Here is a 14,223-nt window from a genome sequence, read left to right as displayed (position 1 = left end):
GAGATGGCTAGACAGTGTCATAGATGCAATGAACATGAAATTGAGCCAACTTCAGAGGACGGCGGAAGACAGGAAGGCCTGGCGTGATCTGGTCCATGGGGTCGCAAAGAGTCAGACTCGACTGTGCGACTGAACAACAACAAGAAATATTTCCTGGGAGATCAAATAAAATCAAGCTTGATTATCTCCTGCCAGATAGAAACCGCCAGACTACTCAACAGGTAGCTAGATTCTGTGCTCAGGTTTACAAGCATCAAAAATCCCTTTTGGCGGCATGACTTTGTAGTTATTTGGCACGGTTTTGTATGTTTTTAAGACTTAATTTTATCTCTTTAAAAATTTTTCAACCCAACTGTATTACTGGTTGCTGGCTTTTGCATTTCTCAATCAAACTGTACTGCTGGTCACTGACTGTTGTAATAAAGTGATTGATTGATTGATTACACTTATGTGCATGCGGGCACGGGACACTTTTCAGAAAAAAAGGCAGCCAAGTCTGGACAATTGGCAATGGGGTGATCGCATGCCCCACCCAGTTACCAGGGGATATGTGATTGACATTCCCCAGCACAAGGAACACCGGATTAAAGTTGAGGTGCAACCACAGTGCGCCAGGCTTTCTCCAGTGCCCCCCCCACTATGTTTTAAATGGGAATTTGATTTTTTAAAGGGGTGGGGGGTATGTGTTATCACTTTCTATTCTGGTGGGGACTGTTGCAGAGGAGCCTCACCAGCCCCTCCTCATTGTTCTTGGCCATTTACCTCTTGAAAGCAATTGACTAGATGGGAACAATTGGCCTCTCTCCACCTGCTATTTGTTGACAGGAAAACGTTTAAAACCCAAATTGCAGCTTCAAATGTTCAAATATTGGTGTGGACCTTTGAGTGGAAGGCACTTTTCTACAGGAACATTATGGTAATTCTCACACATGCACATGTGAAGCCTTCTGGCACATGCGCAAGAAAAAGCAAAAAAGGAGGGGTTGCCACTGTGATGTTAGTGTTGACAAAAACACCCTTGCTCAAAAATCCTTATTTTTTTAAAAACACGCGTGTAAGAAAATAAACTGCTGCAGCAACATGAAAAATGCGTAGGGACAGAAGACACGTAGCTCCCCTGTGCTCTATTCCAAAGGTTAGAAAACTGACTGTTGAGAAAAGTGGTAATAAGTTGTGCGTGTGGAAGGCCCTTCAACCTCATTTAACTGCAAGATTGTTTTGTGAACAAAATTCAGGGGAGAGGGACACATGCGCTGCCCCGAGCTCCACAGAATAAAATTGAAGAAGTGAAGAAGCTTGAGAGCCAATTTGGTGTAGTGGTTAAGTGCGCGGACTCTAATCTGGGAGAACCGGGTTTGATTCCCCACTCCTCCACTTGCACCTGCTGATGTGACCTTGGGTCAGTCACAAACTCTGGCACAGCTGTTCCTGAAAGAGCAGTTTGTGTCAGAGTTCTCTCAGCCCCACCCACCTCACAGGGTGTGTGTTGTGGGGAGGGGGGAAGGGAAAGGAGTTTGTAAGCCGCTCTGTGACTTCAAGTGAAGGGCGGGGTATAAATCCAATCTCCTCCTCCTCCTCTTCTTCTTCCTCTTCCTCCTCCTCCTCCTCTTCCTCCTCTTCTTCTTCTTCCTCCTCCTCTTCCTCTTCTTCCTCTTCCTCTTCCTCCTCCCAAACCAAGGCTGTTCCAGAGTACCTGTGCTTTGCATTATGCCCAGAAACATTAATGGTAACTATTATTTCAAGACCTGCATATTGTGGTCTCTATACTTTCTATGTGAAACAGACATTTCCAAGCCATCTTTCCCAAGCAGCCCCACATAAAAAGACTGGACCTAAAAAAATCCCTTCTTTCCTTTCAAGTGCTAATAGCGGGAGGGGGGCACTGAATGGTTAAGTCCTGTCTCTCCTCCCCATGTAGCCCTAATCCAGACCAGGACTGAGTGTGGTTGCTATTTATGTTTTACAGATTAATGGAGGTCTGTGATCTTCGTTACATCTGCTTTGGCCCTTAGAAATGATGCAGTGTGACAGGTTTATGGTCCTGGATAGCCCAGTCTCCTCAGATCTTGGAAGCTGTGTAGAGTTGGCCCTGGATGGAAGACCACCAAGGAAATCCAAGGTCGTTACACAGAGGCGGGCAATGGCAAACCACCTTTGAACATCTCTCTCCTTGAAAACACCACCAGAGGGCGCCATAAGTCAGCTGTGACTTGGCACTTTCCACCACCGCCAGTAGACTTCTGGCTGTTGGGTTAGAATTGGCAGCTGATTCCTGAACAAGGACTAAATTTAATTGTAGTAAAACATTTCAGTAAAACATTTATGTATCGGTGAAGAACATGTTACTAGAATAAGTTTTCTTTAGTAATTAATGCACAGCTATGTATGAAATTAGCAGGAATACAGGTAGAATCCTCCTTCCCTTCTGTCACGTTCTACCATTTTCTTTTATTTTCTTTAAAATCCATGCTTAGTGGAGTCCAGTCTTAAATGTTTATTGGCATGTGGACCTGTGCAAAAGTTTACATGTCAAGTAGAAAAGGAGAGAAAATGAGGCTATTGCTCCCACTGTACAGATGGAGAAGTTCCTCAGAGAAAGGCTAAAAAGTGAGGAACTGAAGTCGCATCATCTGATTTAGAAAGCCAAAAACTTTAAGCACAAATCCATGGCTAATCTACAAGCACTAATTTTGTTCAATTGGCATAAAATGTGTGATGGCAAACAAAATGTCATTCCTCTTCCGTGTTGTTTTGTTTGTGCTGGAGTTACGTGGATGGTTTTGAGGCAGGAAGGGAAAGCCTAATACATCAAAGCTTCCTGATTGCTTTTCAGTCCCTTCTGCCTGGAGATATCTGTTCTAAAACACAACATGAGCTCGGGAATGAGGAACAACAGTGATCCAAACCAATTACTGGGCAGTTTCTACTCTGTTCCTGGGTCAGTCAGTGATAGTGTTGCAGAAACTATCTTAAGAAATCCATTTGAATTTTTTTTCCTTAAGGTGAGGGAGGAACTGTATCTCATGGAGCATCGTTTTCTTATGAAATAATTTGCTCAAAGCAGCCAGATAGCATGTTTAAATGACTGGTTGCAGTCTGCAATTACATTATGGTTACTAGTTTTCATTCTTCTCTAAAAATGGAACTTTGACTTATCTGAAGGCTGTGCATCTTACAAGAACTTATGATTCCTGTGGTTGTTTCCCCCCGAGAGATTTTCTTGCCTAATCCGAAGTATTCCAATGGTTTAATATGTCACCAAAGTACAGGGTAATTGATGTAATGCTTTGGGGGTTGGGAGCTGAGAAAAGCTTTCAGACAAGAACATCAATAATTTCTTGTTCGAATAGTTAACATGCATAACCTGCTATAATTGTATATTCCGTCTTGAATAGCAAGGCTACAGAAAGCTTCTTTATTAGAATGACTGGAACCGTTTGTAAGAGGTCATGAAGAAAGCAAAATACAGTTGGATTTGGTTGACATTTAGAGCAGGAATGAATAATCTGTAAATATGTGTTCTCTTTTGAGCTGTCTCCAAAAACAAAGTATGAACTGTTGTATAAACTCAGTCACAAATCATGAAATAAGCAGAACTACATTTCTTGTAAATAAAACCAAGATTAACTAATGATACAGCTACATGCAGGAAGCAGCTTGTTGCTGGCCAAGTTCAGATATTTAAATTATTATTTGAGATAAAAGAAATTAATTCATCTACATATTTAAACTTGTTGCTCTACTGGGGTTGCCCCAAGGATCCTTTGCAGTTATTCTGTTTTGGAAATACTGCTATGGAGCTCTTAATATTCTTGGAATGTGAGGAGCAGGGAGTGCAATAAAACTGGTTTAGATTTCTTGTATAAACATCGTCCCAAAGTAATCCTGAGAGGAATAGAGAAATGGTCCTTAAATGAACGGGTTTTTTTTCGAAAATCCCTACATGTGAATGAAAGCCGAAACAAATAAGATAAATAAGAAATCATTTGCCCTTTTAATCTATATTCTTATGCCATTACACCATATATATCTTGTTAAACATTTGTTAAGCTGTTATACCATATACTTTTTAATGTATACATATATATCCTGCCAACCTAGCAGTTCGAAAGCAAGAAATTGCAAGTAGATAAATAGGTACCACTTCGGTGGGAAGGTAACAGCGTTCTGTGCGCCTTGGTGTTTAGTCATGCCAGCCACATGATCACTGAAACGTCTTCAGACAGCGCTGGCTCTTCGGCTTTGAAATGGAGATGAACACCAACCCTAGAGTCAGACTCGACTGGCTTTCAAGCAAGGAAACCTTTACCTTTACCTGTATATATATTATGTAAGCCGCCCTGAGCCTGCCTCGGCAGGGAGGGCAGGGTACAACTTAAATAAATAATTTTTATATATATTGAGAAAGGAATGTCCTTAATTTCTGTAAAATTGCCCTCACACTGGGTTTTTTGGTAATTATATTTTCTTTCTGTTTTTCCCCATTCCTCCTTTTTTTCTGTACCCCTTGTAATAAAAAATTTTTAAAAAGAAAGAAATCATTTGCCCTTTCTTTCCAAAGAAGTTTCCCGATTACTTGTTGGGACCAGTTTTTTAGGTCAGATGTGGCATTCACTCCAAATTTCTGCTCAGCTACCATGAAACTAAGTTCCAGTTTCTAGAATTCATGCAAAATGCCCTGTTGAGTATTTCTGATTAGCTCTGTTACCATTGATCCTTAGAAAGTTAATCTCACATCTGCACAGGGCTTAGTTGATCTGTGTGTTTATTTGGTCATGTTCAATTAATACAGTTCTGCAGCATGCATGCGTGCACCTCATCTTTCAACGCTTGTTCTTATGCTTCTCATGTCCAAAGGTGGCAACTGTACTGCCATTGTAGGATATAGAGTCTGCTACCACTGATTTTTTTATATGTGGATTACCCACAGCTGAAGATAAAAAGTGTTTTTCCCCCCCCCCCCATTTTTATTGTTCCAAAAGGCAGCAATCCTTGTTGGAGGAACTCAGGGGAGAATCATTGCGTCAGATATGGGATATCTCTGAAACCTACACCATCAACTTGCTTGTTAAATTTATAACCTCTTTATGTTAAGACTGGTAGTAACCTTGCAGTTTAGCCCTGTGTTTGCCACAGTCCCAGTCTCGTTTTGGTGTGCATTAGTAAGTAACTATTTCCCAATTGTCTTTTCAGGAGCTAGCGGTACCTGCTGTCCACGACGGAGGAGCCCTTGTGGCTTTTCTATCTGGCGTTCTGTACATTATCCTTCAGACTGTCATCTCTTACAAGTCACGTCCTCAGTGGAGCACTCTTTGTATATGTCACATACGACTGGCCCTTTCTCTAATGGCCTTTGTAGCTGCCATCCCCAGTATCCTTTTTCGAGTGTTATTGTATGCTAATTACACAATTGTTCTCATATTCTCATATTGTTAGACCATTAATAACATAGCTTAATGACAACTCCCATTCATCTTGAGTTCAGCTGTTGTCATGTTTTTACTATGTATGAAACATGTTTAATCCCCTGTATTTCATCTTCCTTAAAGTTAAAGCAAACTGTTTGGAAAACAGGAGTTTTCCAGATTTCTTGCCATAATGCTTTAGTAATGTGAGACTGGGAATTTGTAAACATAGTCATTGACTGCAATCCTGTGCACCCTTATCTGGAAGTAAGTGTCACTGAACATAATGGGACTTACTTCTGAGTAGACATGCATAGGATTATGCTGTAAAGATGTTGGTTTGGGAGAAAGAACCATAAAATTCCCCACATTGATAATGATTTCAGAAATACTTGGCTCATGTAAACCTTCCAGAGAATCCAGAAATCAGCTTGAAGAACAGTCTGTTTTCTGCAGGAAAGAGGAGGATGTAGAAATGTACTCCTCAAAAGAAATTCATACATTTAGTATGTACTGTAGCAATTCTGAAGTCAGGCTAGCAAGGATGAAATCTGCTATGGCATGCAAATATAAGTCTCCTGGAAGGAAGCAAAATTGTGTGGGCATCATGCCTGCATATACAGCAGCATGTATCAGTGACATTAAAAGCATTTATGGGGACAGAATTTTGGCTTCTGGGAATTAAAAATTACAAGCAAGGAGCCCTCCAGGACTTGCAGGGGGCATGTGGTTTTCGCCTCCCCAATATTTCCTCTTTCCTTTCCCTGAAAGCCTATATAGCGTCTCCCCTTTTCCTGCTTCCTTCTCTCCTTCCCACCTCTCACCAGCCAGCCTACCTTTATCTGCCCCGCTTTCTTCAACTTCCCCTCCTTTCTTTTTGCTAGCAGCTTCTATCCGGGAAAACTCTGGCCAAGTTGTACAGTGCTGGCTACCAGGCCCAGTTGCATGGTGGGAAACCTGCAAGAACTGGCAGGAAACACCTCATATTGCCCTCCCCACACTATTTCCCTCCTGGCAACCCCCATATTCTCACCTTTCCCTTCTTCTCTCCTTCCCCTCCATCAACTGACCTATCTTTTATCTTCAGCTGTCTTTATTTACTTCATCCCCACCTTTTTCCACATTGGAACCCAAAGGAGCTTACATCATTCTCTTCCATTTTAGCTTACCCTGTGAAGCAGCTTATGATGAGAGAGTTTGACTGTCATGGGGTCACCCAGCAAGAATCCATGGCAGTGAGGAGTAGAATTTGGATTTCTCAAATCCTAATTTGGAACTCTAACCGTTACACCACACTAGCTTTCGTGGGGTGGCTGCTATTGAACAGTAGCAACTAGCAAGCAGCCAGGCCCGGGGGAGTAACAGAACTTGTATGGTATCTAGTGGCCCATTGGTTGCCGCCAGGCCTAGCCCTGATTTCCCCTCAAAGGCCAAACCAGCCCTGGAAAGGGCCTGTCCCCTCCCCCTGCCTTTTACTTTCAGAAACCAAGGCTTCAGCTGGCAGTACTATTGTGGTTATATAGCAACAGCCACTGAGGGCATATGTTTCTTAAAGCTACTGGCACTGCGTCTCTTAATTTGTGGCATTTTAACCCCCATGGGTTTTTTTAAGACCACAACCTAGGGCTTTTCCGAAGTCTGTCAAAAGATCCATCTTGTCTGTTCATGGTTGCATTCTCTAGATTTAAATATCCACAGATTTGGCCACATTGAGAATGAGATATATTGATGTGGTTTATAGATTAGATAGTCATGAAAGGTCCTGGAGTAAGTAGCATTTTACTTGCCACTTTTCAGTACATGTAAGTTTAGAGAACTTTAACTTCTTAAAAATAAGAATACTCAGCAATCTGTTGTTGAATTTAAAAACCCATGGCTGGAGAAATAATCTTGAGATATTTCATAATCTGGGTAGATTGCTGACGATGTTTCTCTCATTTGGGTAACTTCCTGGCATTATAGTCCACTGAACATCCATGATTGCATAAATGCAGAACTGGCTGTAGAATCATGTGGTAGTGACGAACATGTTTATAATTCACACTGTGTTCAAATGTTAGAGCCTTTCTGACTATTCCATTCCCTTATATGAAGAACATATATATTGCCTTCATGATTTCAGAAAGATGCAGTGCAGTGGGGAGAGGTGAAGTATTACCATAACTGTTTTCTTTAACGTCTGCTTCTCCAGTGATTGCATGCGCTTCACTAATTTCCATAACAAAAATAGATTGGAATCCAGGTGAAAAGGTAAAACCTCACTAGGTAAAAATTTTAATCCTTCTGCAAGTTAGCTATAGCACTCAGTCCTATGTAATGTTAGCTGTGCAGAGCAGGTGATAATAAAACTTACTGGTGACCTGGAAGCTACAGAGAGGTTCTTTCAGCAAGCTGATTACATGATTACACATAGGTTACTCAGGACAGGAGCCATTTTGAATTTAGATAGCTGATGAAAGCAGCTGTGCAGTTTTGTTATGGTCATATAAATGTCTCTCAACTGAGAAGGAACATTTCACATCCAGACAAGTTAATATTAGTGGCCTGTATCCCGTGAGATTCACTTGCAGAACGGAATTTGTGGAATGGGACTTTCCACTTCCTTGTACCGCTGCAGCTCACTGAGAACCCCGAAGTTCTGTTCCTTGGGGGTCAGCAGACACTCGAGAACAGCATGGGACAAAGTGTGGATCTGCAGTGTGTGTGGGGTACAGAACTGGTGGAAATATCCCTGCCCAGAGATGGAAGAACCAAGCCAGTGACGGGTTAAACTGAGAATCTGCTTGCTTGTTTTTGAAGCAAGCAACCTGGGTGCATGTGCAGTAGTGTAACAATTACTGGATGAAGGGGGATGTAGTCCCCCAATTAATTCGGCTAATTTTAGATCCAGGTAATCAGCCATGTTAGTCTGAAGCAGTGGAACAAATTTAGAGTCCAATGGCACCTTTAAGACCAACAAAGGTGTATTCATCCCATCTTTCCCCTGCTGTCCTGCTTACTTATTCCATCAGCTTGCCTACTGCTTTTTAGATCAGCAAGTAAAGCAAGACTTTTCACCTTTGTGGTGTTTTCTACATGGGGACAAAGGCTCGAGTAGTTTCCCTGCTGCTGCTATGGCTGCTAAGACAGTACAGTGGTGGTGACAGGGCTTCCACACAGCAGGTTTCCCTGGTAGGTTTTTTTTTTTTAATTGGCAATTTAATAGCATTATGCCATTATACCAAAATATGCATCAGGTTCTTTGAGTTCCCAGCTCTCATTTAAAAAAACGAAGTCTCCAGCCCATTTAATTGCAGAGATATTCCCCACTCCATACATCTCCATAAGGAAAGGGTTAGGGTTAGGGTTAGGGTTAGGGTTAGGGTTAGGGTTTGGCACCAACATCTCTTGAACTAGATCTGTGGGTGTCTCACCATCAAGCAACTGCATGCATTCCTGTATTTACTCTGCTTCTTCTCCGTATGCAAAGCTGCCTCTACAGTTTGTGACCCACCAGCTTTGTGCAGCTAAGGGGACCATTGCTGCTGGTGCTCCGACATGAAGGCGAGGCGGTGGGGAGGTGGGGAGAGCAGCAAGCAGTGTGGGGCATGTGGATACTATCCCCCCCCACAATGCCTGCACCCCACTTGCTGCTGCTTCCATAGGGAAGGTGGCTTTTCCTGCCCCCATTTGGAAACAGTTAAGGAAGTGTTATTGTATCATCTTCATTCTTTTTGTAAAGGTTTTTATTACTCTAAGAAGCTTACTCTTTAATGATTTAAATAGAGAAAAAGAAACAAGAAATTAAGTTCTTCAAAATTAAAAAACCTCTCCTACAAGGGTGTTCCTGGCCTATATTAAGTATCTGTGTGACTCACCTTTTGTTTGCCATTTCAGATTGGTAGTATTTTATCTTTATTATTTCTCCTGTTTCTCCTTTTCTGTTAGGATTACATGTATCATTTTGTGAGCGCAGTCTGCGAATGGATAGTAGCCTTTGGTTTTGTTTTCTACTTCTTAACATTCATCAAGGAGTTTCAGGTGGGTATGATGAACAGGTGGTTGCACTTTAAGGTAAAGGAGTTTGAACTATTTATATCTGAATTCCAGTTGGGCATTCCATCTCGGAGTAGCAGGGAGGGGGAGCAAAAGACCAGTACTGAATTGCACGTGTTCAATTTTAAATAAATCTCAGTTTAAGATTACCCAGTGCTGTTTGAATAGTAAGGTTGCCATTTGTCCAGAGAAAAAAATATCCTGGCCCTTTAACAGAGGCTTAATGGGATATTATGTACCTGATGATGTTATTTATATCTGTGCCACGGAAAGCAAGGGCTAGCCCAATCACATCATTAGTAGGGTCAGCCCTGGTTAATATCTGAATGGGAGACTACCAAGGGAGTCCAAGGTTGCTACACAGAGGCAGGCAATGGTAAACTACCTCTGTTTGTCTCTTGCCTTGATAACCCTATAAGGTGGCCATAAGTTGGCTGTGACTTGATGGCACTTTCCACCACCAAAGGGGCAAGACTTATTTGGCAATGTTATCAATTAGGTTTCATGTACACAGATGCATAGAATACAGTCTAAGTCCTGATTTATAGTACGCCTGACATCATAGACACTTGGACATGTATATGGTAATGTGGATGTCCAAAATGTGTTGGATGTTAACACTTATGATGTTGACAATACCAGATGAATTTTAGGGATGCTCCAAAATATTTCTTCCTTTTCAGACACACGTAAGAAAATACTGACAATCCCACTTAGATTATTGGCATCATTTCATTGGGGTGTGTGTTTGAACTTTTGGATACCCACAAAATGTCTGGGGTTGTTATCGTTCACATGTGAACACAGTCAGATAGCAGACATCTCACTATAACATATACACATAGGCTTTTTACAGAGGGATACATATGTCTGAACACTTCTTAACTTTTAGGGTATCCTAATCAGAGCTCTAAGGATAGAAAAGAAAGACGTACACAGAGAGGTTCTTCTGTGCAACAGCTTCCCCACTGTTCCCCCGCTTCCACTCATGTAATGTTCTTTAATGCTCCTTAAAAGCAGAATACCTGAGAAAATGAGTGGTTATGGAAGGGAGAATATGTTTCTGCACACCAGAGATACTCTTCCCTTTTGCAGCCCAATCCAATCTTTCCTGCTTCCAATTTCAAAAGTGAAGGAGCAAATGCATTATAGTGAACTATGTACCTTTTGTTCCCGCTGGTTTTCAGATAACCACTACTTATTTTTGCATTTATATCACACTTTTCAACCTCATGGGAACCCAAGGCAGCTTATCACATCATTCTTTCCTCTTCCACTTAATCCACACGGGACGGAGACAGCACTGGTCGCTCTGACTGACAATCTCCGGAGGCATCTGGATCGGGGCAGTTTGATGGTACTGTTGTTATTGGACCTGTCGGCTGCGTTCAACACGGTTGACCATCAATTGCTGCTGCACCGTCTCGCTGACATGGGAATCCAGGGGGTAGCCTTGCAATGGCTTGCTTCCCTTTTCCAAGGTCGGGGACAAAGGGTGGCGCTAGGGGAGCAGCAGTCCAAGAGGCACCCGCTGGAGTGTGGAGTGCCTCAAGGGGCAGTGCTCTCCCCGATGATATTTAACATCTATATGCACCCCCTTGCCCAGATAGCCTGGAGGTATGAGCTGGGATGTCACCAGTACGCTGATGACACCCAGCTCTATCTGATGTTGGGCAGCCAGTCGAACTCCAGTCCTGAAGATCTGGACCGGGAGCTACAGGCCGTGGCTGGTTGGCTCAGGCTAAGTCGGCTGAAACTGAATCTGGTGAAGACAGAGGTCCTGTGTGTGGGTCGGGGTCGTGCGCAGGTGGGTACCCCACTCCCGTCCTTTGGTGGGGCACCATTGGTGCCAGCACCGGAGGTTAGGAGTTTGGGTGTGCTCCTGGATTCCTCCTTAACAATGGAGGCCCAGGTAGCAGCCACTACTAAGTCAGCGTTTTACCATCTCCGGCTGATTAGGCAGTTGGTGCCCTTCCTCGACCGCAACGACCTGGCCACAGTGATCCATGCGATGGTCACTTCGAGACTAGACTACTGTAACGCTCTCTACATGGGGCTGCCCTTGTCGCAAATCTGGAGGCTGCAGCTAGTGCAGAATGCTGCAGCCAGGCTGTTGTTGGGCTTACCTAGATGGGAGCACACCCAGCCTGCGCTGAAGGCTCTTCCCTGGCTGCCAATAGCATACTGAATTCGCTTCAGGGTGCTGGTGCTTACCTTTAAAGCCCTATATAGCCAGCGTCCGACATACCTGAGGGACCGCCTTTCCCCATATATACCCCAGAGAGCACTGCAGTCGGGGTCACTGAACTGATTGACCCTCCTGGGTCCCAAGGATGCCAGGCTCGCCGCGACTAGGGCAGGGCCTTTTCAGTGGCAGCTCCTTACTGGTGGAATGAGCTCCCAGAAGAGATCAGGCCCCTGCGGGATCTTTTGCAATTTCGCATGGCCGGCAAGATGGAGCTCTTCCACCAGGCGTTCAACTAGGTATCGCCCCCACTGTTACCATCAACGAAGCCCGGCCCTTAGCTTTAACATCTGGCTCATTCCATCGAGTGATCAGGAAGACCACAACTGGAATTTATCAGCTGTAAACATCCTCAGTATGCCACTGCAAGCAATGGAATGTGTGATCACTAGCACCTTATTATTCTATGATTTTATCTGTGTTGTATTGTTTTAAAATGATTTATATGGTTTTATCGGCAACTAGTGCCAAGTTGTAAGCCGCCCTGAGCCCGTTCGCGGGGAGGGCGGGGTATAAATTGAATAAATAAATAAATAAATCCTCACCACAACATCCCTGTGAGACTGAGAGAATATGACAGACCCAAGGTCACACGGCAAGCTTTCTTGGCAGGGCAGAGACTCACACCCCATTTTCCCCAGTCCTGTTCTGACACTCTCATCACTCTGCCACCCAGGTTTCCCAATAGTATGTTGGTGATAAATGCAGTTTTATTACCAAGAGAACAACTGAGAGTATCCTTGGGTAACCAACATTAAATATACCAGGGGAGCTGGTTATGTACAGGGGGCCCCCTCCAGATGAGTGCCTCAGGAACATGTGGAAGCTGCTGGCCACTGGGCCCCTCGCCAGCGGTTCTGACAAGTGCCATTTTGAGAACTAGCTGTACACACAGTTGTGTGAGTCACAGCAGCCCCTAAAAAGTTTTATGAGCACAGAAATCATAAGAGCTGCATATACACACACACACTCACTGCTATCAAACTGGCACTTCCGAGACATATGTGTGAAGTTGTAGTATAGATGAGATTATGACGATTTCCCCCCCTTTTTTGATTATTCATAATTATTCATATTTCTTTGGTTTTATAGATTTATTCTTAATAAGATTTTATTAGGATGTAATGAAGGCCTGTTATATAGAAGGCCTTTCTTTGTAGGTCAGGGTATTTTTCCAGCTGACGTTAGTAGACAAGACAATAGTATTCTTTTGGTACAGAAGGAGGTATAAGGTTCATGCTTTTTAACTGTTTAGGTTACAACTTCGCAGTGTCTGGGTCAAAAAGGATTTTTCGCTCCGTTTCAGAGAAAAACACCTTTGTTTGGGTATGAAGAATCCTTGGTCAATATTATTCAGGTTAGGTCAAGTAAACACTTGACACTGTTGTACAGACGCACCTTTCCTTACATTTAACCAATAAGGGACCTTTTATTCAAATGATGTTTAATTTTCTTGTAACCAATTATGCTTTTTAATATTATTTTTATGATGATGTCATTTCAAGTATAAAACTTCATGTATTTCCTGGTTGTGCTCAGAAAGTAGTCAATTTTGGTGGGCTATCTGGCCTAACTGTTTTCCGTGTCTGATTGCAATTAAACACAAGATTTTCCTCCTCATTTTGACTCCAATTTTGACTGGGAATCTATTTGTACAACAAAGTCCACCATAAATGTGAACTGGCCCAGTGTAGATTATTTAGGGAATTAATGTAATATGTGTCCAAGACAGCAGATGTTGTCTTAGAGCACCAACTCCACAAGTACAAGTGGAGCTTTCTTGGGTGTTTCTTTAGAGCCTCAAAAATGTGCAAAACATGCTTCGCCACAGGCCTTTGCATGACAGGGAAATAATTAGTGGGGCCAAGGTACCATGATTTTCAGGGGCCTTGCAGCCTGTGAATGATTATTATCTGTCCACAGCCCACTTTGCTAGCTGCAAATCTTCAGCGGGGGACCCCTTGCATGTGAAGGCCTCTGAATTACAGCTCTCATGTTTTAGGATTAGTCTACCAGTTTTATTGGCTTTGTCAGCTTGTGTCTATGGTTGGGTCCTCAGCAGTCCTCGATCGCATTAAATGAAGGAAACTTTTTGTCATTTCCCTGCCTCTTCCTGCGAAGTGACTGCTTTGGTGAAAAGTTTCTGATATTTGTCTGTCCTTGTTTCCTTTCTTTTCCAGAGAGTTACCGTAAGGATATCGACAGAAATGCATGATAGCGTTTGACTACATTTTATCCATTAGGATCATAGAAGCTGGAACCGGGGGGTTATTAAACTGTTGCAGGAAAACAGGAGCGGTCAAAGCCGACGCAACGCGGCCCTGCTGCATCAATGCTGCAATTCGCATAATCTTAGTCAAGGCAGAGTTTTTTTACCACTGTCCCCTAGTTTTGCCCCCGTTGGTTGACGTTATAAAACCATTTTGTGTCTTTTTTTAAATACCTTTTTGTGTTTTATTTTTATTTTATTTTTTTAAAAAAAGAAATCTTCTGAGAGCATACAGCTTCTCAGAAAAGTTGAAATGATGTTCCTTATCC

At 42.8% G+C, this 14,223-nt stretch overlaps 1 protein-coding gene across 1 annotated transcript in view; it reads left to right on the top strand.

Moving 5' to 3' along the window:
* Window positions 1–14,079, top strand: part of DRAM1 (DNA damage regulated autophagy modulator 1) — a 38,363-nt gene extending 24,284 nt beyond the window's left edge. The window contains exons 4-7 of the mRNA XM_015423447.1: window positions 5,194–5,371; window positions 7,597–7,655; window positions 9,333–9,425; window positions 13,866–14,079. Coding sequence (XP_015278933.1) covers window positions 5,194–5,371; window positions 7,597–7,655; window positions 9,333–9,425; window positions 13,866–13,910 — 375 coding nt within the window. The 3' untranslated portion in view covers window positions 13,911–14,079. The remainder of the gene's footprint in view (window positions 1–5,193; window positions 5,372–7,596; window positions 7,656–9,332; window positions 9,426–13,865) is intronic.
* The last annotated feature ends 144 nt before the right edge of the window (window positions 14,080–14,223 follow it).

The sequence above is a fragment of the Gekko japonicus genome, unplaced genomic scaffold, assembly GCF_001447785.1.
Source record: "Gekko japonicus isolate JY-2015 unplaced genomic scaffold, Gekko_japonicus_V1.1 scaffold2231, whole genome shotgun sequence".
NCBI classification, from domain to species: Eukaryota; Metazoa; Chordata; class Lepidosauria; order Squamata; family Gekkonidae; genus Gekko; species Gekko japonicus.
The sequence above is the reverse complement of the archived record's forward strand: the minus strand, read 5'-3'. Positions and strand labels throughout refer to the sequence as shown.